This window comes from Podarcis cretensis (genome assembly GCF_951804945.1).
Source record: "Podarcis cretensis genome assembly, chromosome: 3".
Classification (NCBI taxonomy): Eukaryota; Metazoa; Chordata; class Lepidosauria; order Squamata; family Lacertidae; genus Podarcis; species Podarcis cretensis.
Genome location: NC_137172.1, coordinates 86147923 through 86172266, shown reverse-complemented (window position 1 = coordinate 86172266; position 24344 = coordinate 86147923). Strand labels below are relative to the sequence as shown.

At 39.4% G+C, this 24344-nt stretch overlaps 1 protein-coding gene across 2 annotated transcripts in view; it reads left to right on the top strand.

Annotated features, from left to right (window-relative positions):
- Positions 1-24344, top strand: part of SENP6 (SUMO specific peptidase 6) — a 46928-nt gene that overhangs the window by 10176 nt on the left and 12408 nt on the right. Inside the window, exons 3-18 of one of the 2 annotated variants that reach the window (XM_079970394.1) lie at positions 1844-1907; positions 2460-2599; positions 3037-3138; positions 7427-7447; positions 11983-12053; positions 12892-13037; positions 13829-14207; positions 14727-14959; positions 17336-17509; positions 19011-19044; positions 20373-20558; positions 21675-21901; positions 22534-22637; positions 22716-22832; positions 23074-23196; positions 23714-23806. In XM_079970394.1, the coding sequence (XP_079826520.1) occupies positions 1844-1907; positions 2460-2599; positions 3037-3138; positions 7427-7447; positions 11983-12053; positions 12892-13037; positions 13829-14207; positions 14727-14959; positions 17336-17509; positions 19011-19044; positions 20373-20558; positions 21675-21901; positions 22534-22637; positions 22716-22832; positions 23074-23196; positions 23714-23806 (2214 nt within the window). The remainder of the gene's footprint in view (positions 1-1843; positions 1908-2459; positions 2600-3036; positions 3139-7426; positions 7448-11982; positions 12054-12891; positions 13038-13828; positions 14208-14726; positions 14960-17335; positions 17510-19010; positions 19045-20372; positions 20559-21674; positions 21902-22533; positions 22638-22715; positions 22833-23073; positions 23197-23713; positions 23807-24344) is intronic. The other variant, XM_079970395.1, reaches the window with a different exon arrangement.

The following is a 24344-nucleotide window of genomic DNA, read 5'->3' as shown; positions in this document are numbered from 1 at the left end:
GTGTCTCTTGAGATGGCTTTCCACCCTACCCTGTCCTATTTACCTAAACTGAAGACTACTGTCTTGCAAACTTCTTAGTTTGGAGTCTTATAAAAATCCTGGCTTGGAAAGTTTATAGACAACAAATTCTTCCATTCACTTATCTCCTACAACACTATATATTTATGGGAGTATATCATTTTTTGAATTTTACTGATTGGGGATGAGTGGTAGACTGACATTCAGCCTCCTTGCTTAATAGACTGGTGGAGAAGAGTTATGGAACAACTACTGGTAAGCGAGCTAATTATTTTTGTTAACAATATAATTGAATTTGGTCTCATGAACGTTTAAAAATACTAATACAATACCAGGGTAAAAAAGTGACAAGTGAAACATAACAACAGAAAGCTGGATCCCACGCAAAGGATAGGTGATTCTTTTTCTCTCACAAATCTCAAAGTCAGGTGTGTTCTATACCATATGACACTTTCCTCAGAGAGATAATCCTGTAAATAGGAAGACATTTATACTTATGAAGTTTGGCATTTGTGTGTATAGGCCAGTGTACACAATGACTTCCTGATGTGTGCACATGGTAACATATGCTGTACATCTCCAGTGATTGTGTTCACATTTTTCTTATATTAGGATCATTCCTTTAAAAAAAAAAAGGTCATGTTTGAAGCAGTCATGACATCCCCTTCTAATATACCACAGTTGGTACTCATTTTGGGTGCTTCAGTTTCAGAATAATAGTACTTATTTGTGCACTGTGCTGCTAATTAACAAAAAGAATTTTGTGTTTTTATTTTCAGTAACTTTCTCGCAGACTTCTAATGTTTGTGTTTGCTCTTGCCCAGGTTCTAGTGCTTCATTTCCACCATCCTTTTATACTGCAATTATTTAGAAAAGAAAGGAACCTAAATCATAGCATAGATGCAGAGAATTGTTTAGTATCAAAGTTTAGGAACAGTGGATGTTCTAGGCCCAAGTGGTTGTATCAACTGGATCTTGAAACCCAGTTTCTGTTGAGATAACAATGGAACCTTTTCCCAAGAATGCAAGAACTGACTTAGTAGGATGAGATCAGCATGTTTTTGTGGCCCCCCAAAAAAGTCCACTAAAAACTGAGCATGCTGTAGCCATGGAAGGTTGAGTGACAGATAAAATAAAAGGGGTAGGGAGTGGAATGGCAGAATCCTGGACAGAAGCACTCTTACTGGGATACAAGGGTGCATTTTTCTGCAGTTTCCACTTGTATTAATTCTATTCTTCCCTTGTAAATGCAATGGATGTACTAACTCTGGGTGGAATACTATTTTTTCTAGGTACCTAGTATGGTGCCAAGAGTATTTACTGTATATTCCAAAAACAGAATCACAACCTTCAGTGTGAAATACTTTGATCTACACACAAATGGTTAACAGCTACACATTTATTGCTGAGCATTCTGAAGAGAATCATATTTAGATTTACTGCTAAATTGTACTGCCTCTTTACAAGCAAATGTTCTGGTTACAAAATTAGTTTCAGGTCTAGATCTCAAATTCTGTGTTTGATTAGAACAATGTCCATAAAATCCATACAAAAGTGGTACTGTGAAGCCATCTGCTAAAGTAATTCTACATATTACCAGGTTTGTAATACTATTACTGACATTGTATTTCCCCCTGTCTTTTGTATACACTTTATTTTGAGGCAAACTAGCACCAAAACATTTTAGAGGAAAGTGTAAACCACGTGATTGTTTAACAGATTGAGAAAACATTACTTGGACCTTTTTGCAGTAGTTGTTGAAACCCTGTTTGCTATTATTGAATTACAATATACATATTTTGTTTCCTGTTCTTTGCCTGTTAAGTGAAGCCAGTCTGCTGACTGTGGATGAGAGTGATGGAAGCTGCAGTCCCACTGGTGGGAAAAAAGTGAGTATTTATCAAATATAATGTACATGAAAATGCATATTTTATATTTCACATTGAGCGAAACATTTCAGTATGTCACTTTTAAAAAAAGAAGTTATAATATGAGGAGGTGACTGCTATAAACTAATGCAGTGTGTATGCCGCTAAAAAAAGAGCACACACATATGGCCTTGCAGCTTTGGAGCTTTGGCAAAGTGGAACTTTTGGCTTCTTGTGTGTGTGTAAAAACAATAAACAATCATTGTTTTCCTGCAAAGGAACACAGTAAATAGTAAATCACTACATTCTCTCATATTTAAAGTTTGCAACAAACAGGTGGCAACTGTTTGTGTGGGAGTTCTGTTCCTGGCCCCCAAGTGCGTTGGCAGAGTGTGCATGACCCCATCCCCATCCCCTGTTCTGTCCTCTTCCAGGTCCAAAAGGACTTTTGTGTTGGCTGTAGGTGTTTGGAGGATTGAGAATATCTTAGTATTTGAAAGCTTAATAAAAATGTAAAATGTCTCCATCTGAGAGCTGCTGCTCTGTAGATTAAGCTTTTGCTAATTGTTTCAGGTGCTGCGATTTCACTCAGGAACTATTGGTGCCAGAGGTGATTCTATGAGAACATATGCTAGACGAAGCAAAATTGAACCTGGTGCTTTAAGAGTAACCCCAATTGGACTCAACATGTTGGGAAGCAGCAGGAAATTGAGGTATAGTGATTCCTAATATACTAACAATTATTTAGTAAATGGCTTGTTTCTGGGGGAAATAGTGATTGTGAGAATTCTGCTTGTGAAAGGACCTAAAGTTTGTTACATTTGCACCTTTGGAAAATAGATTTAGATGCTCTATTTGTAATATCCAAGTGTTGTTGTGGACTAAGACCTGGAATCTTGACTATGATGGACTATGATGCTCTATGGAGAAGAAGGATTGCACCCACTAGTTGCAAATAACTCATCATTTCTTGCTGCAGCTGGCTAATCAAAAGTGTCAGTGTAACTATGATTAGGTAGCATAGTGGAAGTGCTGATTCAGGTATCACTTAGAAAGTGAAGTAATGGAGGAGTTTCTCTAAGCAGACTTATAATTCTTTCCATGCTGTGAATTTTAACATTTTTTTCTTACCTGTTTTTTCTGTTTGCAGTGAAAATGTTCAAAATATTCCTTGTTCCGCAACAGTAGTACAAGCTAGACGCTGTCACCATGCTCATGCACAAACATCTTTAGTAAAAACAGCAGCACAAAGGTAAGACTTAAAGGACATACTTAATTTCTCTCGTGAAAAAAACAGCTTTGTACGCTGTGGGTCTTTCTTTAAATATCTGCTTAGAACTGAGTAGTGTTGGGAGGACGGATCATGCACACCTCTGTGGGGAAAGAGTTCCACAACTTGGAACCACCATAGAAAAGGCCTTGTCTATAGCGCCAACCAACCAAATTGTCCTAACAGGTGGCCACATGAGTAGTGCCTCTGAGGCAGGTCTCAGTGCCCAGGCAAGTTCATATAGGTAAAGATGGTCCTTCAAATAATTATCCCAAATAATTTAGGGCTTTAAAACCAAAACCAGCATTTTGATTTGGGCTCAGAAACTGGTAACCAGTGCAGCTGGTACAGAATCAGTGCCATACTCTGTTAATCTTGCTCCCACTTACAGGGCAGCAGTATTCTGCACCAGTCGAGCTTCCAAACAGTCTTCAAAGGTGCCCTTGTTGATTGCATCACCTAAGGCATGGCTTTGAGGCAGGGCCTGATATCTCTAACTAAGATTATAGCTGGCATATCAACTGAAGTTGAGGAAAGGCACTCCTAGTCAAATATCCCACCTGTGCTTCCACAGTGAGTGTTGAGGACAGGAGAAGCCCCACTGGCAGTATAATTGTACTGATTCCTCCTTCCAGATTGGCTGGTTTTCTAACCCAGAGCTTCATCCTGTTTTTCCCTTATCCACATCCAAGAGTATAGAACAGCTAAAGACTCGCATTAAATGCGCACAACAAAAACAGGTTGGGTGTAGACTTGTGAAACACTACTTGATGAGAAAAAGGATCTATCAGAAAATATTACAGACCTTGCAAAAATGTAGAAACTTTGAAAAAGGGTAGTGCTGCCATAGTGGGTTCATCATGTGCTAAAACAGCACAAAAGTCACTTAGATTATATGAAACTTTAAATTGTATGTATTGCAACCAGTCTAAGAGGTTCTAGAATATTTTGTTCCTTATCTGGCTAGGGGCTAAGATAGAGTAAGTGAATTAGGGTCTTTTCTAGACCAAGGAAGTGGTACGTAGTATAACTGCATGGCGCCCTATGAGTTGTACTTCTAAGGCAGCCACAATGAAGCTTCACTGGGGAATAAAGACACCACATCTCTTGTCATCTTTTACTTACTTCTGTCCTACTTGTATTATTTATGGGTCAACCCATACATGGAACTCTCCGTTGTTGAAGCTTTGAGTTTTCACCAGCTTACAGTACTCATTTAACAATATAGAAGAAGAAATATTTTGAGCACTGAAGGTCCACCAAGCTCAGTCTGCTTACTGTGTCTGTGGTGTAGGCTTTTCATCTATACCTTTCCTTACCCTGACTGAATCACAAATTTGGATATTGTATGATAATATGCCAGGTCCTGAACTTGTTAACCACACTTGAGCCTTAATCTAAAGTCTGACCCTGTGAACCTCAGATATGGGGGCGGGGGGGGGGCAGCAGTGACAGAAATTTGATAAATAAAATAAAAATGTTTCTTATTTAAAGTCTGGTTGATTGTGCAGTCTTCCTACTGCACCATGGGTTTTAATAGTGCATTTCTTAAGGAATCAAGGTTTGGACTTTGAGGGAAATAGTTTTGAGTTTTGCTTTCCTTGATGAGGTTTTTTGGTGAGACAGAAGCTCTCAAACTTTAAGTGGAGGATGGCGATGAAGTAATAGAATATTCCCTCCTCTTCTTATATATATTTTTAGAAACTAAAATAAAGTTAACAGCCCTCATGTACCCACCCCACCCCCCACAATTCCATGCTTATAACATGTAAATAATGCAGTCAGACATTAAGTTTGTAAATAGTTTAAAATTTAGGTAACTACTCCCTATCTTAACAGATTTTCCCAAAGTGAGCCATGGGTAGCAGCTGGTGAGGGGACAACACTGTCATTTGCACCACAGTGTTCTGTTTGTATACTGAGGGGAAATTGTTACTGTATCCTACCAAAATACAGTTGAGTGGTGTAAGATCCCCAAACTTCTTAGGCAACGGTAGTCCACCAGTTACTTAGTTTCACCTGTGTACTATAACAAGTGCTCCCCGGCAACTTGGGATATGTCCACAACTTATGCCATATGCATCTATGACTTGTTAGTCATGACTAACTTAAATTACATTGGTTTAAATAGATCTGGGACGCGGGTGGCGCTGTGGGTTAAACCACAGAGCCTAGGACTTGCTGATCAGAAGGTCGGCGGTTCGAATCCCCGCAACGGGGTGAGCTCCCGTTACTCGGTCCCTGCTCCTGCCAACCTAGCAGTTCGAAAGAATGTCAAAATGCAAGTAGATAAATAGGTACCGCTCCAGCGGGAAGGTAAACGGCGTTTCCGTGCGCTGCTCTGGTTCGCCAGAAGTGGCTTAGTCATGTTGGCCACATGACCCGGAAGCTGTCTGTGGACAAACACCGGCTCCCTCGGCCCATAGAGCAAGATGAGCACCGCAACCCCAGAGTCAGTCACGACTGGACCTAATGGTCAGGGGTCCCTTTACCTTTACCTTTAAATAGATCTACTCTAGGCATGACCAAGCCTGGATTCAACCCACAGAAAAGCAGAGTGAAACATTCAGAGTGAAACTTCTCTTTTCCAAATGATATATTCCTGATAAGAGTTTCAGTAAGATTAACAAAACTTATCTTCTCTTGAAATTAATTGAGACAGAATCCCCAAATTTGCATCATATATTGCTTTTGTGACTTGAGGTTTGGTTGCTTATGCAGCTCGAATGCGATATTTAGAAAGTTTTTTAAAAGTTTTTTATGAAGAGGCAAAAGGATAAATATTTATAAAATGGCAACTTTGTCAAATGTGAATACACCATTGCCAGACATTTTGGAATAGAAGTGTTACTTTGTTCAGATTTTTAAAATGCTAAATACCTGGCTTAGAAACGAGGTATGTAGAGGCTAAGGGAATGGAAACTGACAGAGTACGGTGCAAGTCTTTGAAAAAGGATGCAGGTGTAGGAAGCAGGGGTTGAAAAGATAAGACAAGATGGGAACTAAACAAAATAAAGATGGCAAAGCCTGGGAATAAGATGGGGATGTTGAGGCTCAAATGGGCATACTCCATTGTGTCTGCTGTATTTTTCGCCCCATAGGACGCACTTTTTCCCCTCCAAAAATGAAGGGGAAATCTGGGTGCGTCCTATGGGGCGAATGCAGGCTTTCGCTGAAGCCTGGAGAGCGGGAGGCATCGGTGGGCACCGACCCCTCTTGCTCTCCAGGCTTTGCGCACCTCTCTGCAAGCCGTGGGAGCCCGGTGTGGGCTCCCGCGGCTTGCGGAGAGTTGCCTGCATGACGAAGGCTGGGCGCGCTGAGCTCAGCGCGCCCAGACTTCCCACACCTCTCCGCAAGGCTGCTTGCAGAGAGTTGCCTGTTCTGGGGGCTGTGGTTGGGGGAAGCTCGGGCTTCCCTCGCCCCAGCCCCGCGCCTGGGGGGGAAATACATTTTTTTCCCTTTATTTCCCCCCCAAAAAACTAGGTGCACCTTATGGGACGGTGCATCCTATAGGGCGAAAAATACGGTAATTATTTAATCCTTAATTATTTAATCCTATTTTTACCAAACTTTTCTACAAACCCAACCATGTGAACATGTGGGCCTTGCTGCCCAACATGGATATTCCTTTTCATTCTATCTTCATATAATATAAACACAAGAGATTGATTGTCCCCCTTTCTCTTTCTTTTCCCCACTTTTTAAAAACACTAAGGAATTATTTAGACCTGGAAGAAGGCAGATTCATGTGAGACCTGAATAGGAAGTTTAGAGACAGTTGCTTGAATGTGATCTGGTGCATGACCATATGGCCTAGATGCTGCTGCATCATAAAATCTCCTTTGTATGTGTTCCCACTATTTAGTGGACATCTCGCTAGGATCATCTTAATAGTTTGGCCTTTAAATTCTTAGCAAAAGGGACTCAATGGTTATACAATAGTGTTAATGAATGTTTGTTATGCTGTTATTTAAATAACCTTACAGAACTATAATATGCTGACACAATACATTCAGTTATTTTCTGACATATATTCTAGGGAGCATTATGCCAGTAACTGTTGACAGACTTGGAATGATATGGTATTACACAGCTAAAAAGTGTGATCTTTTTTTGGCAAATTTAGATGCTAAGTGCTACTTACAGCAAAGAGTTCAAAATTAATTTGAATATTGGATATCCAGATACAGATTTCTTTTTTCAAATCTACTGATGTTCTACAAATTAAGGGCTTTGTATCTTATTATATTTTTCTCTTTCATATTTTAAGCAATCTGGATCGAAAAGAAAGGTAAGCTCAATGGTGACATGAGCATGGTAAAAATGTGGTGGAAATAATGAAGTTGTGTCTGATAGCTAAATCCCCACTAGCAAGCTTAATGGTCAACATTGATGGAAAAAACTATTTTGCTAGAATAACAATTGGTGTATTACCACACATTTAGCTGTAATGATTTTTTGTTTGTTTAAATTGGTGTGTTTTCTTGACTAAATACCTGTGATACATGTATACATACATCTTTGTGCACTACATATGTCCATCTATGTAGCACAGGCATTAAGGCAGCAACTCCACTTAACTGGAAGCACGCACCATTGAATTAAATAGGACTTTGTGAAGACTTTGTTAGGATTCCACTGTTAGTCAAGAAAACAGTGTTCTGTGACATGCTAATTTAAACAGAAATTCCAGTGTAGCAAAATGGGTAGCAATATCTTAAATGCAAGATCTTGCTTGCTGGTTGTGGTGGGTGGAGAAGGAGAAATGTGTCTCAATTGAGATTGGACAGAGGAGGACATTGGCCAGGGCAAACATGCAGGAGGTTTGGAGCAAGAGAAGGTACGGCTTCAGAAGGAAGGTAAGGGAACTTGGGACATCTTACATCCTTGTGATCTAGCTCCAAGCCCACACCCATGCTTAAGATTATTACTGGGTCTACCAGAATGGGCGTTATTGCTTGTAAATGCAAAACTGACTGCCAGTAAAAAATCAGCTAACCAAAGCTGCATTAGAGACTTGACTGAATGATTCAGAGGGCTCAGTTTTGTCCTATATCATCCTGGACTGCTACTCTATCCAGCACTTGACTTGTGCAGATCATCAGGGTGGGTATAGAAAGGGTTGCAGTCACTTTTTAGGTGTATATTTTTGTCTTTTGCAATCATTTGGTGTGAATTTTTAAAGCCAGAAACTGCATGGGTCCCACTACGTAAGGGACAGTGTCTTGCAATGCCACCCTTCGTGTCAGTTAATATCAGCAAGTGGAGTCCTTGCTCTAGATCTCCTGATGGCAGATAGGCCATTCTGTGAGACCATGAGCTGGGCCTGTTCTGTAGTTATTTAGGCAGTTCTCTTTCTACTATGGGAATTTCACATTCACAGATGTTTCAACCTTGAATGGATTTAGAAAGAAGCAGCATTTTAGTATGTGCCTTGGTTGATGCGGTGGAGCCTTTACACTAGTATCCTAGAGGGGGGGGGGTGAGATAGTGTGTTGGTGCAAGAAACCATTGGAGCCATTGAGCAAGTTGTTTCTTTACATAGTGTGTGTGTGTGTGTGTGTGTGTGTGTGTGTGTGTGTGTAGTTGGATTATAAGCAGAACTGATTTGCAACATTGTGTTTTCTGCTTTAGATTTATTTAAAGCAGTATATGAAACAAATATACACAGTATTACTCTTGGTTTGCAAATATACACAGTATTACTCTTGGTTTGCTTTTTCACTTATTTAGGAAGGGAGTATAGTGGATAAAAATAGCATTTTTCCTTTATAAATTTTCAATAGTCAGAGTTATTTCTGTCAGGAAAAGTGCAGTTTTGATTTTTATTCTGAGGATATTTATCTTATACATTTTATAATAAGGACAGAACATTACTGCAACTTCCTTATACATGGGAACTTCTTTCTTTTATACAGTGGTGCCCCGCAAGACAAATGCCTCGCAAGACGGAAAACTCGCAAGACGAAAGAGTTTTCCGTTTTGGAGGTGCTTCGCAAAACGAATTTCCTATGGGCTTGCTTCGCAAGACGAAAATGTCTTCCGAGTTCCTGCGGGTTTTTTCCCTTCCCCCCCTTTTTCTAAGCCGCTAAACCTCTTATCTGCTAAGCCGCTAAAAGCCGCTAATAGCGCTAAGCCGCTAAGCCGTCAATGGGCTTGCTTCGCAAGACGAAAAAACGGCTAGACGAAGAGAATCGCGGAACGGATTCTTTTCGTTTTGCGAGGCACCACTGTACATGTGGATATGTGTTAAAAATGAGAGGGCAGTTTAAAAAAAAACAGATAAAAGGGAGAAAGAAAAGAAAAGTGAATAAAAAATGAGTAGAAAATGAGTAATAATGTAGTGGTATTGTTGAAATGGAGGCTTGTATATGTAGTTAAAAAGGGTATTGGTGAAGGTCCCTGCGTCAAGGCTAAGACAGCAGTCCCTGGAAGTGGCCTCTGATGGTTCAGGCCTCCTTTGTGGGTGCCGCCCTTACAATTCTTAATAAAATAAAATATTTTATTTATTTATTTAATAAGGGGATAAAAAATTAAAATAAAATAAAAATCCTAGTCTTAGGATCCTTGTTGTGCCCATCTCTGGCAGCCAGCAGCACCCACATGCCAGCAAGTGAAGGTCTGCGCCGTGCCTTGGCTTTCCTGGGTGAACCCTGGCAAGCATTTCTCAGTTGGGCCTGCTCATTTTGCACCAACTCTCTCCCGGTCCCCTCCTACCTTTCTCCCTTGGCGGTTGCTATGGCATCGATGGCAATTGGTGGGTGCTTGCTGGGGGGGTGGGCTGCTCTGCTTTGTTTTTAGTTCAGCTCTGGAGCCTCCGGGCCCTGGAGCTCCACTGAGTTGTTGCTGGGGCACTCTTGGTCCCAATGGGGTTGAGATTGTCAGGGGAGTCCCGGGGGCTCCGTGTGGCCTCTTTGGTTTCTGTGGTGAGCACTCCGACTCTCCTTGGATCATGGTGGCGGCAGTGGCTGTATTAGTGGTGCGGGGAACAGTCAAGCAGTGCAGCTGGTGCTGCTTAGGAGCTCTGCGGGGCCGTGGTGCTCGCCATCTTGCCTCTCCAGAAGTTCTCACATGTGAATATGTTTTGATGTGGTTTGTCTGACACACTAAGCTACACCTTGACTTAAAGGGAAAGCACAAATGTGCTTAGATAAGTCAATGTATGGCATAGCATGTGGGCCAAACCAGGACTAATGGTTAAGCTTTATCCTTGTTAACCACAAGCTGAGATTTGTTCTCAGTAAACCACACTAAGCTGCTGTCCATTTTATTAGAACTAAAATTGTTCTATGTACCTACCTGAGTTTTGTTCAGGCAGAGGGAATCTTGTTTTTTTCCCTAGTACTTGGGTTTGTTTAGGCAGGGGTTTCATTGTGATTGCTCATTAAAGATTACTAATACTAAAGTGGTAATTTATGTGACTTGTTAATGGAATAAAACAACTTTATTTGAGAATTTATTCTAACCACCCCTGCTGGAATTAAGCTGAATGAATTTATCCTGTGGCCAGAAATAGCAACATGTGCACTATGGACACGATGTAATATGTCTTATACATTACTTCTTTAGATGTTGGACAATTATTAAATATGAGAAAATTTCAAGCAGGAATTCTGTTAAATCACTTAAGTGGCTTGAGGTAGAAACTACAGTAGAGCCAGCTATATAAACATGTCTATCTTGCAAATAAAAAGATATGAAGTATTAAAGGCTGTGTCAGACACACAGTCGCAAGAGAAAACAGCCACATTTTATGCAGTGAATTGAGTGAAAACATCCAGAATCTTGATAAAACAACATATAACTTTCTGCATCCATAATAGATCAGTTGCATATTGGCCACTTCCCACAGTGGGCCTGCAACCTGTGCTTACTTTACATATACTATTGCAACATACCACGTGTAGAGAGAGAATAAATAAATAAAACACACACCTGTGCACCACGTCGGTTTTCCTTACTTCTTGGGTACAGGGAAGGTCGCGGGAGACCCTTACCAGGCTCTGGTAAGTAAGCATTTGGAAAATTAACAGGTATTTGGAAAATTAAAAATATGCTGCACATAATCAAATTTTAGCTGGGCTTTATCAAGACAGTAGTAGTTGTAACTGTTATGTAGTGAAGTTTCACCCTGGGCCAGCAGGGGGATACTGTATATAGTTTTCACTCAGGTCTGTAGATAGTTTTCACTCAGGTCCACGTCAGTTATTTTAGGCGGGAAACGCTGGGCTGTTGTTGCTACAATGTTGACAGCCGGCTGCCTATAAAAGCAGGCCAGCTGAGCTGTTTGCAGTCAGTTCTATTCCAGCTTACAAAATAAAGAGCTACTTGGAGAAATCGCTGTGTCGTCTGCTATGTCAACCCACAACTTAACAGTAACAATATTAAAAAGTTCCTTCCAGTAGCACAGTAGAGACCTCTAAGGTGCTACTGGAAGGAACTTTTACATTTTGTTTTGACTACAGCAGACCAACACGGCTACCTACCTGTAACTAGTAGTAGTTGTAGTCTTTCTGCTAAACTTTTAGTTTGCAGTGCTGTATGATGGATACTTTTGCAATCAGAAAAGTAGTGTGTATATGGTTACTGCATTTTTGGGGGGAGATATTTCGTTAAAAACGCTGCAAACCTTATCTTTTCTCATTTATCCTGACTGTTCATTTGTTTGCATTGGAATTGTGTTTGAATATGCACATTTATTGTTTTAGAACATGGCAAGCTTCAATATTCTAAATTAAGATTTCTGCAGTGTTAAATCTTTTGTTTTTGTTCCATTTAAATAAGCCATATATTTTCTGAATACAGCTTCTAATTATTTTCCCCCAGAAAAGAATATCCTCCTAACATCCAGAAGATAGAAAATGACTATGATAATTTGTCTCGGCTTCAGGAGATGCGTAAGTTTTTTACTTTGTTTTTACTTCCATTAAATGTCCGTCAAATAGGTGTACATTATATATGGATTAAGTGCATTAATGAATGTCTGAGTAGAAGCACTCTTGATAAAATATGTTAGAATGGCGCGTGTTGCCTGCTCTGTCAGTAGCTGAAATGTGTGTGAAATGAGCTGACTGGAGTATGTTTTGGTTTCATCAGTGGTCATTAAATGTGCTGGTGATCAGTGGTAGACGTCATGGGAGTGAATAAACTTAAGGTTCATCCAGGTAACACACAGTTGATCAAAGTGGGTAGATTAAGTAGGCTAAATCTGCCTATTCTAGACGAGATTAAATTATTCTATACTGTATAGACCAGAGTTTGGACCTGGATTTGTTACTGGATTTCCAAGTGGCAGCTGTGGCCTGCACTGCTTTTTCTTGGCTTTGTTTGGTATGTTAGCAATACATGCTGCAAGATTACACATAGCTGGCCATTGTCATTTGTGCATTGGTTACCTACAGATTAACCTACTGAAGGAGTTTCCAAGCTGAGTTTCATTCCAGTGGTGTGCAGTATATCTGTAGAAATGAATTAAAAATCATACAGCATCAAGCAGAGTGTTTACAATGGCTACAACAGGCAGAAAAAAACTTGTTCTCTCTCATACACTTTGGGTGAGAAGTAGTAGCTTTCAAGAAGTACCACCCGCAGACCTTCCATTTAAACATGGAGATAGGCAGTTAGAAACTTTCCCTGCTGTTTTGGAGTGATATAAAGGAGTAAATTAGAGTTACATTGTTCTTCAGCTGAGGACATTGGAAAGTTGTTGTTAATGATTTCACTCTCCCCTTTCAGAAAGTGTGATGGAGAACAGAGAAGAGTCTGACTCAGAGTCAGATTCAGGAATTATGAGGAAGGTACAACTGAAACGTCACTGCACTTTGTATCAGTCCGGTTTGCTTCCATCTCCTGCTACCAAAAAATGTGCAACTCACTTAGAGGTGCGTTATGTGGTGAAATTTCCTTAAATTCTGTTAAATTCATTCAGAAGTTGATATTGTTAGAAGATTAATTTGCATTTTTAGGTCTTGGGCTACAGAATATCTTGTAGTTATTGTACTTTGGCTGCAGGTGCCATTGCTACCACAACAGCACTGGCACTGTGTTTTTAGCAGAAGAATGTTGCCTGTCAAAACTTAATTGGAAAGCAAAGAACTTGATTTCCCAATACTGTTCCCCAAAAGGTAAACTTGCTGATTTCTACTTTTTGGCTTGCACACTCATACATGTACTCTGCTGTATGGAGAGGGGATAGAATAATGGTAAACATAATGAATATTGATTACATTTTGAACATCTGCCCCTCAACAATTCTAACATTGCTTCCAAATTATTGAAGATGTTGGGTAGACAGTGATGCTTAGAGGCCTGGTAGGTGAATGGCAAGAAGCTCTGGGGCTGACGGGGGCAAAAGGATATGAGGACTTGGAAACTGTGTGAGTAAAGGGCAGAGGTAAAGTAGAATGTGGGTTGAACAACACTGACTTGAGGGAAGACTAGAAGTGAAGGCACAGGCCCAAGTAAAATGATGTGACCTAATAATTTGAGTTATGCAGCCAGGTTCTTGTAGCAGGTTCTCAACCTGAAATTTCACAAAGAGATTGCCTAGATTTCCATCTTATCGCTTCAAATCTGTCTAAGCCTTATAGGATGTCTAATGTGTTTATTTTGAAAATGTGATCAAAATAAATACAGCTACTTATTCTCTCCCCCCCCCCTTTTTAATCTCTAGGGCTTGGAACAGAATACTTACTCCACCGTTTGCCTATGCGTAGGAAAACCAAATGAAAGTCAGATCAAATGCCAAATGTGTGGAAATTTTTGTAATGGGGGCTTGCAAAGGCAGTCCATGCAAAGTGTTCAATTAAATGATTCTTTGGGACCTTTAGCAAGAGAACCAATACATGAGAATTCAACAGGGCAAAAATCTTTAAACACAGGACTAAATACAAAGAAGTTTTATGGATCTTCTCCTGGGGCAGTTTCAGTTGATTTCACAGCGAGGCGTAACATCGGCTCTACTATGTTGCGGCTGAATGGAAAAGTCAGTTCTAAAATTACAGGAAACTTAAGGCAGAAGAGTACAACTGCATCTGATCTAAATGATCCAAGTAAGTTTTAAATCATAGAACAAATAATGCTGGTTATATGTGTGTGTGCGTTACTAAGTTTCTAAAATAAATGCATACATATAAAACCGATTTTAAACATTAAAATACAGAGTTCTTTTGAACCCTTAGACTTCCTAATAATGCTGGTTATACATTAATTTGTAAAAAGTCCCCCTCTTGGTAGGGAGATTTCTGAGGAGGAAACAAAATGCAAGATGTTGCTTATTGGTTTTGGTGCAAGCAAAGTAATTCTGGACTTGCCACTGCTTTGGTGGAGATATGAGGAATGCTGCCTTGTGTTCTATGGAAGAAAAGTGGGGTATAAATGTAATTAATACTGAGTAGAGAAGGTAGGGAGGATTATCACCCTGTAAAACTAGGTGTCTTTAGCTCTGTCTTAAACCGTTCATTACGTGAAAGGGCTGTGGGGTAACAATGGTCTCAGTAGCCTAGATCTTAAAAGGTCACCACCTCCAGTTACTAGTATTTTGAGCTTGAGACAAATGCTTTTCCTTTCAGTTGTCCTATCCAGTGATGATGAAGAGGAGGAGGAGATTGGCAGCACTAACAGAATTGAGAGCATATCGCCACGTCCAGCAGATTCAGCCTGCTCTTCTCCTGCACCTTCCACAGGAAAGGTGGAGGCAGCCTTGAAGGAAAACACTTGTGAACTAGAACAAAGGTTAACTAGTATTACAGCAGACACAGAACCTGCAGTCATATTACCAAGAAAATCAAGAATGAAAGACCAGGTAGTCCATCCATATGTAGTTTGAAATGATTGTGTAAGCGCATATACAATATTGATAGATAAATGTAAACATATGGTAGTTAATACATGCAAATATTCTGCAGTATTCTTATGGGAAAATAATCTACTCTTGAGCGAAACAAAACATGACATTATAGTTTTCATCTCTCTCTCTCTCTATTGGATTGTCTTAACATCTTCAAATGCTATTTAACAAATCTGGACCACAATCTGGAAATGTGTGTGGCTAATAGTATAAATCCAGCAAGGCGTTTGAAAACATCGGATCCCACAGACTGTGTGACAAGCTGCTTTTGAAACTTGGAAGATTTAGAAGCAGGTTGAATAGAGAAAGTTGCATTCTAAAAGCAGGGGGGTGGGGAAGCACACTGGGCACAAGCAGGTCCATATGCATCATTAAAAGTGTTCCCTGGATTGGGACTTTAGTTTGCTTCAACCATGTGAGAACCAGTTTCCTCTGACTGCTTTTCACACTGTTCTGGTAGTTTACATTGTCAGAGCCATTTTAGAGGAGCGATGTAACTTTAGTGTCGGATCAGTAAGATTGGGGGAAGAGGATGATTCTTTCATGTGGTTCACTCGTCCTATGTGTTATTTTTAGTCCTGTAGTATCAGTGGAGTATGGAAAGTAGCAACAGGGAAGTGGCTTCAACAGTGCAGCTGGTATGTGTGAACTAGCTGTCGGTAAGCAAAGTGACACCCAGCAAGGACGATAATTTCCTTAAAATTAAAGTACTTTGAAAATTGTCCCAATTAATAGCACTTTAATATAAGGATTTCGTGGTGGGGATTTTTGTTTTTTAGTTTGAGCATCTCTGCAAGAATTGGATAAACAAAGACAAAAATGCACCATGAGCAGTGCTGTCAAGGGGGACAACTTTCACGGTATGTTAATTTAAGACTTAACAGTCGTGGCAGCAATTCTTTAAAAAGGGCGTGTTCTATGTAACAGTTTATCTTCAAACCTCTGAAGTCGCTTATAGCTCTTAAATATGTGGTTTCTTGAGATTTGTGGAGATATTATACATGGAACATGCAAAAGATATTCCAGAGAAGTCCGCTGAACAGAGGACCTGCAAACATACGCTGACAAAAAGGCAACATTTAAACAACCCATGCAGACTGTTAGGCAAACCTGGTAAATTAATATTAGAAGTTATGTAATATAAATTATAACAAATCACTAATATACATTATTCTTGGCAAAATTAGAGGGTCACAGAAACTTTACAGAAATAAATTTCACATAGTGTGCTTGTCCAGGGTTTATAATAATGTAAAAAGAAGAAACAGACTGGTTTCGATATATGATATCTATTTTACCTCTGGCAGGGAACCTAAATTACTTGATTGTCTTTCTATAATTTTTTGTGATCTTCCAATTTTGTATTTTAGTCACTTAGTTGGATCGTACTCCTCCCTCATTCCCAGTTAACCATTGATTTCAGTGGGAGGACATGATTAAATCTTGTGGTGAAATCAGTGGGATTTGTTTGGATTGTGCCTGTGGTGTTGCTGTACAATAAAATAATGCAGTCTGATGTTACTTCATTATTTCGATCTAACCTATTTTCATGGTTGGTTTTGAAGTGTTTCCTTTTTGTTATTTTGCACGTCCTCTGTTCTGCTACCCTACTGTTCAGTCTCCCCAACTTGATTTGAGTAGGACTCTTAAGCTATAACTGGTGTGAGGTGATAGGCAGTGCAATTTATGCGGGTAAATATAGTAAGCCAATAAATGCATGCGGCAGAGAAACAGTTAGACCAGATCAAAAAAATGTATATATTCTTTTGTAGTCTCTGTGTAGTCCTACATATGGCGTTGGTGCCTGTGCCAAGCTCATTCAGGAAACTCTTAATGCTAGACCATGGGCTTGGTAGGCTCCTTGTCTCTAACTTCCATACACATGTATCAAGAGATTGTGGCTCTAGCCTTCCAGTCAATTCTCTTTTGACCATCGCAGCAGTAGCTTGCGTAAAAACTGCTTTTGGCTAGGATGCCTCTTTCTCTTCACTTTTCTTTCTTTCTTTCTTTCTTTCTTTCTTTCTTTCTTTCTTTCTTTCTCTGAACAAACAAACTTAATGTCTTTTTCTTTTGTCATTACAATTATTTTGCTGTCCTTGTTCAGAATTTTATTTTTCCATCCGTGACTCTTCTGGTGTGTCTCCTCCCTCCCTGGAATGTTTTTATCTCTTGCATACATCCATATGTTTACAGAAGTTTGGATTTTTTTTCTAAAGAAAGAAAAGCTTCAGTTGCACATTTCCCCCCATCAATGCCTTTAATGCCTGATCATCTTTAAAGGCAACTTTTGAAGTAAAAATGTTTTGATGAATTCTGATAATTATTTTTCAGTTTGGCAATGTTGTAGCCAATGCTCCAGTAAAACGGCGCAAAGTCCTCTCCCAAGAACTTGCTACTGATGTCGTCGTATCTTTAAAATATCAGAATAATTATGAAAGCGTCATCCTAAACTGTCGAAGCATAAGAATAGGAACCCTGCGAAGAATGGTGGTGGAGCCTGTAATTGTAAGTAAAAGAATTAATATTGTGCTTGGTTAGTTCCTGCTTTATAATAACAAATAGGTTAATGGGGCATCCAGGTTGAGAGTAGAAGGTAGGAAGCAGCTGAAAATAGAAACTTTGAAGAGTTTAAGGATTCAGCAGATAAAATGGAGTGATGAAAAATGACTGAGCTTATAGTATCAATAGCAGGTCATGGAAGGAGCCAAAGTGTGAGATACACAGGAAGTGTTTTTCTTCTATCACCTTGTCTTTTAAAGGAAATTCCATAGTAAAGGCTGCGAAGAGCAGTTCTTGAAGTTAAGAACAAGGGAATGACAATAGCAGTATTTGGGAAGTCTTTCAAAATATGGAGGTCAAAGGATATGGAGATTTGGATGGGAGGCAGAAGATAGCTGGGCCAACAAGATGAATTTTGAAATCCTTAAGGAACAGGTTGGAAATGCAGTTAGTGGGCTGGGTGGCAGGAAGATGATGAACTAAATGCAACTGGATATATGAAGATGATTATGACAATGGCAAGTTTTAATTGTTAAGACAATTGCCTATATAAAAACAATTCCAATACAGATGCCAACTGGAATAAAAATCTGTTTAGAAAGCCTTTTGAACGAAGAAAGTCTTTAGCAGGTGTCAAAAAGACAGCATGCCCATTTATTAGAGTCCTGTGCATGTGTGCTATCTGTACTTGCATACAGCAAATCAGATGGTAACCATCGCTGTTGTAGACATGTGCTACCATTTTAAAAATAATTCTACCTATACTTGTACTGCACATTCAGGGTGCGTGTACATATTGATTCAGAAGTGTGCTTAGTTTGAACAGGCTACAAATGTTCAAACTCAAATGTATTAGAGGACCATGTTCACCACGTAGTAGAGCTTCAGGAGATGTAGTTGTGTCACCAAAAAAAAAAAAAATCTAGTTCTGCTTAGATTGAAAAGCAGCTATCATTTCCACTGCAATGAAACGTAGTTCCGTTTACACAAAAAGGAATAGTTCCTGCAGGTTTAGAAAGCCATGCATTCCTAAACTTCTATAAAATTAGTATACCAACCACAGATGCTGCTTCACTGTATCCTGCATACCTCTTAAAATGCATTTCTTTTACAATCAAATGATGCTGGGGTTTAGAAAGTGGGGCTTTTATATCGGGAGATGCAATTTCTAATCTGGTTTGTGACTAGGGCTTTGATTTTGAAAAATAGGTTGGGAAGGTTGTTAATGAGACAGTGGCCTAGATTCAGCTAACCCAGTGCACTAGTGGAAGCCATCATAAGGACTCCTACTTGTACAATGGGGCTTTTCCTCATGCCTCCCCCAGATCCGCTCTGGAGGGTCAAGAAAATCCCCAGAACTGCACACGGGGGGGGGGGGAGAGGGGGAAAGATTGGGTTGTTCTATCTGGCAAGCAGAAAAGTTCGTGCTGACAGAACAATCAGAAGAGTGTGATGTTGATTTTCTCCCTGTGTGTATAACTTCAGTAATTTGGACCTTCTCTTTCAGTTTTGCCTAGACTATATCAAGATACGTCTGGAAGGTTTGTATTTCCCTATTCTAAGTTATAATTTGGGCAGCTAGCAGTGCATGGTTTGGAATTATTAGTGTGCACAACAGCTGTACTAAGTACTGAGAATGGTGGAAGAATAATCTATGTATTTGGAGTTTCTGATTTAATATGCTTACCACAGAAGATAAATGTTTAGCACCTTTTCACTGTTTGAAATACGGTAAGCCTAACTTCCCATGTCCTGCCCTTGCTTTGCATATAATAGGCAAGAACAGGGGTAGACTTGCCTGCTTTGAATGCAAAAGATTCTAGAATCAATTCCTAATATATCCCAGGAGGGTTGGAATAGTTCTGCCTGAAACTTGGGGAACCGCTGCCAGTCAGTGTAGACAGTACTGAGACAGATGGCCTGACTTGTAAACATAGGAGGCTGCATTATTCCAAGCTGGGGATCTTGGATTTGAACTAAAGAAGTGTTGGTGACACTCATCCCTTCCACTGCATTCCTCTGTGTACCCCCAAAGTCACTCCAGAATGATATGGGTTGTGGTGTGAGTGGGCTACAGAGAATGGCAGAAGTGCAAAATGTGCTCCTTCTGTGAGTGGAAGTTCTGCTTGCCCAGTTGTAGATCCAAGCTCCTGTGCTTGCTGCTGAATATATTGTTTTGGCCTTAAGACCCAATATTAGCCATACCCATAGTAGACCCATTGAAATACAGTGGTACCTTGGGTTACATACACTTCAGGTTACATACGCTTCAGGTTACAGACTCCGCTAACCCAGAAATAGTACCTCGGGTTAAGAACTTTGCTTCAGGATGAGAACAGAAATTGTGCTCTGGCGGCGCAGCAGCAGCAGGAGGCCCCGTTAGCTAAAGTGGTACTTCAGGTTAAGAACAGTTTCAGGTTAAGAACAGACCTCTGGAACTAATTAAGTACTTAACCTGAGGTACCACTGTAATGGATACTGAATATCATCACATGCAAATAGTGCATAACTCTTTAAGGGACAATTTCCCCCCTTGTAAAGTAAAATTGGATGGTGCAGGGAATATAATTGGATGGTGCAGGGAATATACCTAATGTTGTATGACTATTCAGTGGTGCCTTAAAAAAAAAAAAAAGATCTTCATGAATTTCAGTTTTAAAACTGTCAAGCCAGGCAGAGAGACACACTACGAGGCTATATTTGATAGTAGGGCAAATATACCTAATGCAGATTTCAGAGATAGAGATAGAAACGTAGTCTGTCTTTGATTAACAGGTTTTATTTTCTTGAAATGCATACAAACGGTTACATTTTTCAGATAATGTTAATGTAAGTAACTCTGACCAAAATATGTTTTGAACCTTTCTAGAATCAGAAAACGATACAAGAGATATTTCTTTAAGAACATCTGACCTTACAAAGTGTGAGTGGTGTGGTGTTCGCAAGTTGCCAGTAGTTTTCCTGCAAACTATACCTGCTGCCTGTCAGAGCCTGAGATCCCAACTGAAGATGAACAGGCAAAAAGATAATGTCTGGTATGACTGTAAAGGTGCAAGTAAGTGAACCTTTGTACGGTATTGCAACTTAAGGTGCTTAAAAATATTTTGAAACAGAGATGTGTTAGAGATGAGCTGTATTTCACTAAACGTTATTTTGGTTTCTCTGAAAATGCTCTAATTAAATATTCTGCCAGCAGCAGAATTCTGCCAGCACCAGAATCCAGTGGTACTTTTAGGTTAATAAATGGAGACAGTATATTTTTGTCTGGCATATTTAGAAAATTTTGTCTAGATCATGTTGAGGACAACATAGCATATTTTGCATTTCCCAACTTCCTGAAGTTCTAAGTAACACACTGGTTTGGAATGTTTTATTGCAATTATGCTGCATTTCTGGGAGTGACCCCTCCCAAAGAATATTGGTGGAGGGGTGCAAAAGGGTTTGGTCCCCAGGAGTTGGCGCTCCGGTATGTGTTATGTCCTTTTTTTCTGGGCAGGGGGTTAATATCTTTCATCAGATTCTTAAAGGGATCTGTGGCCCAGAATAGGTTAGGAACCACAGCTCTCTCTTCTCTACTCAGAGATAATTGTGTGCAGCACAAAACTCTGTGGGTGCTGTTATGCTCAAGCTGCCCTTTTTTACAAAAAAAAAAAAAGGGATCAGTATCTTAATACTACTCCCCCCCCCCACTTGGGTGATCATTGGTACCATGCCAGAGAATAGGAAAGTAGTTAAGTACTTGAGCTGTGGAGTAAAAAAGGGAGTGCCTGAACTGAGTTTGGTGTCCGTTTCTTCCCCTTTCCATCAGTCTCTTCAGCAACTTGCAAGAGTAGTTGACATAATGTGCCCTACTCTAGCTTTTTCATGAGCAGAACCTTTTCTTTAGAATGAGGCATTGAATTTTAGTTTTTCCCCATTTATATGGCGGTTTCTTATGAATACTTTCTTTAATTGGTTCAGCCAGGGACCTCTTAGCTGCGATTGTTATTCCTAGATATCAAACATTTTTAATATGCTGTAAGCTGTCCAGAGTGGCTGGGGAAACCCAGCCAGATAGACAGGGTGTAAATAATAAAATTATTATTATCAGCTTTAAATTTTGAAAATGTAAGCATTATGGTTTTAAAAGTATACTTTCATTGTCTCCTAACTCTTCCCCCCCCCTCCATAGATCCTGAAGAACAATACATCATTTTAATTTTTGAGACGGGCCTTGATCCACATGCAAATGCAATATTTGAAAAAATAATCGTTGATATTGGTGTTAGGAACAACATTTCTGATTTTTTTGTGAAGATTACATTTGAAGAAGCAAATAGTAGGCTTGTGGCCTTTACAAAATCCTTTGAAGACACTTCTAGAGGAAGCACGGCTCATAAAGAAGGCAAAGCAAAACATGTACTACTCCTTTTCTTCAAAATTGAATTAAAATGTTAAATAAGTTGTGAAGTCATTTGTCTAGAAATGCCCTTTGCAATGTCTGCTGCTTCCATGTTCTAGATAAATTTTATTAAAGAGAGGGCCAAAGTATATATTTTTGGATAGTAAAACTGAAAAAATGAAATGTTATCAAGTCAAAATATATGCTTTCCATGTAACAAATTTTGTCAATGTGATATTTCAGCTATTTTATGTCTGTCTACTAAACAGAATATTTAGTCAGGTTCTGATCTTAACTGAATATCCTGGTTAATAAATTGATATTAAAATTGAATTACCTGTTTCATACATAATGGGGAATCTGGTTGAAACAGTCCAGGAAATCTGCACTGGAGCTGACATAGAGCAGGGAAGGGGAAGGGATAACAGAGCAGGCCTGGTGCTCATTGTCTGCACCATAAACCATGGTTTTAGGATGCTGGGTACATTACATCTCTATGTGCCCACTGTGTTCAAATTCATATTCTATTTGGTTTCAACAGGTAGTTTTATAAAACGAGGGACATGCTGTGCTATTTGGGAATTGGAAAGTATTTTAATATTTTATGACTTTGGTATTGCATTGTAAATAAGTATTCTTTTTTTCTAAGGTCTCTGAATCCAAAATGCAGCTGCGAAATGCAACACAATTCCAGTTTTTTGATGATGATGAAAGTGTTGAACCACATACAGTCTTTATAGGTCCTATAGAAAAGTAAGAGGTCTTTTTGAGTGTTGTAACTATTTCCTAAATAATTCAGTTCAGTATTTAACTTTTTTTTTTAATTTGCAGGTTGATCGTTTATCCCCCACCTCCTGCAAAGGGTGGTATTTCTGTGACCAATGAAGATCTTCATTGCTTAAATGAAGGAGAATTTTTAAACGACGTAATCATTGATTTCTATTTGAAGTAAGTTGTTTGAGTGTATTGAAACCTTTTGTGGTGTCTGTCTAACTTAAGCAAGTTGATGGACAAACCTTAAGTTCTAAATAAAGTATATCTGCCGAAACTATAAAGTTCTTACATTTGTCTACTTTTGTCTGTGTAGAATGGCCAGCATGTGGCAGTCTTTTCAAGAATAACAGGTCTTTAGAGACAAGAATGAAAGCATTGTTTTATTTTGTTCTTGTTTCTCTTTTTCAAAATAAAGATATCTGGTGCTTGAACAATTGAAAAAAGAAGATGCTGATAGAATTCATGTATTCAGTTCCTTCTTTTACAAACGCCTTAATCAGAGGGAGAGGAGAAATCTCCAAGAAACCTCAAAGCTTACGTAAGTTTGGTTAAAATATGTATTATAAAATTCCAATTTCAGCATGTCTCATCCATCCCCTGTGGGGACAATGACATTTTTAAAGATGAACTTCAGACTCAAGGCCCTCCACTTCCAATATGGTTATAAGGAGATTGAAAATAAAAATTTCCCATATGCCTCTGGCTGCACCAGAGAAGAAGAGGGAGGGAGCACACAAGCCAGAGGGTCATGTACATCTGACCCAGATTAATATGCAACAATTCATTTATCATAAACTGAGTAGAAGAACAGAATGGTACTTTTTATAAGTAAAAGCTGCATGATTTACCACTTGACAATTCATTTTGACTTTTTTAAAATATTATTTCTGCCCAAAAAACTGAAGATGCAGGATAAGACCTAAACATCTTCACATAGCTGGTGCCACAAGATTGTGATAATAGTCAAACCTTCATTGTTGGAGAGGAGAATGCATAAATATCACCTAAATATCAATCCTTGTGTTTTATATTGTTTTATATTGACGTGTTCACAGAATTCAGCAGAAACGGCATGGACGAGTGAAAACATGGACACGACATGTTGATATCTTTGAAAAAGATTTTATTTTTGTTCCTCTTAATGAAGCGTAAGTAGAATTTGTTCTGCTATGACTGGTTGTGGGACTGTGTGTCTGTTATCTGAGCCATATTCTCAACTATCATACTGTCCAGAAAACCCTGGATATCATCTGTATGTAACTCCATCTTCTCTGGGGCCTGAGTTATTATTCTCTCGATATACACACCTTTCCCCCAACTATTCTTTCCCCATTTCTCTTCAGCTGTCAGAACCACAAACTGAGTATTCTTCCACCTCTCTTTTGGTTCAAGTTCCCCCCAATAGGAAAACTAGGTTTACAGAGAGATCCTTGCATAAATCACTTATCTGGGAAAATTGGAATAGGTGGTTGCATTGCAATGCGGCTTCTCTATTTGTTTGAAGGACACATTTGCTCCTGAGCAGTGCAGCTAGTATGGGCAAAACCAGCTGTGTTTTTGGTACAGACTGTTTTTATGATGAAACACATGCTAGGATTGCACAGGTCATTGGCTGTGTTTGCACGTAATGCTAAACCATGATGTAGTGCTATGAGGACGAGCTTGAATGAGACCAAGCAAAGCATC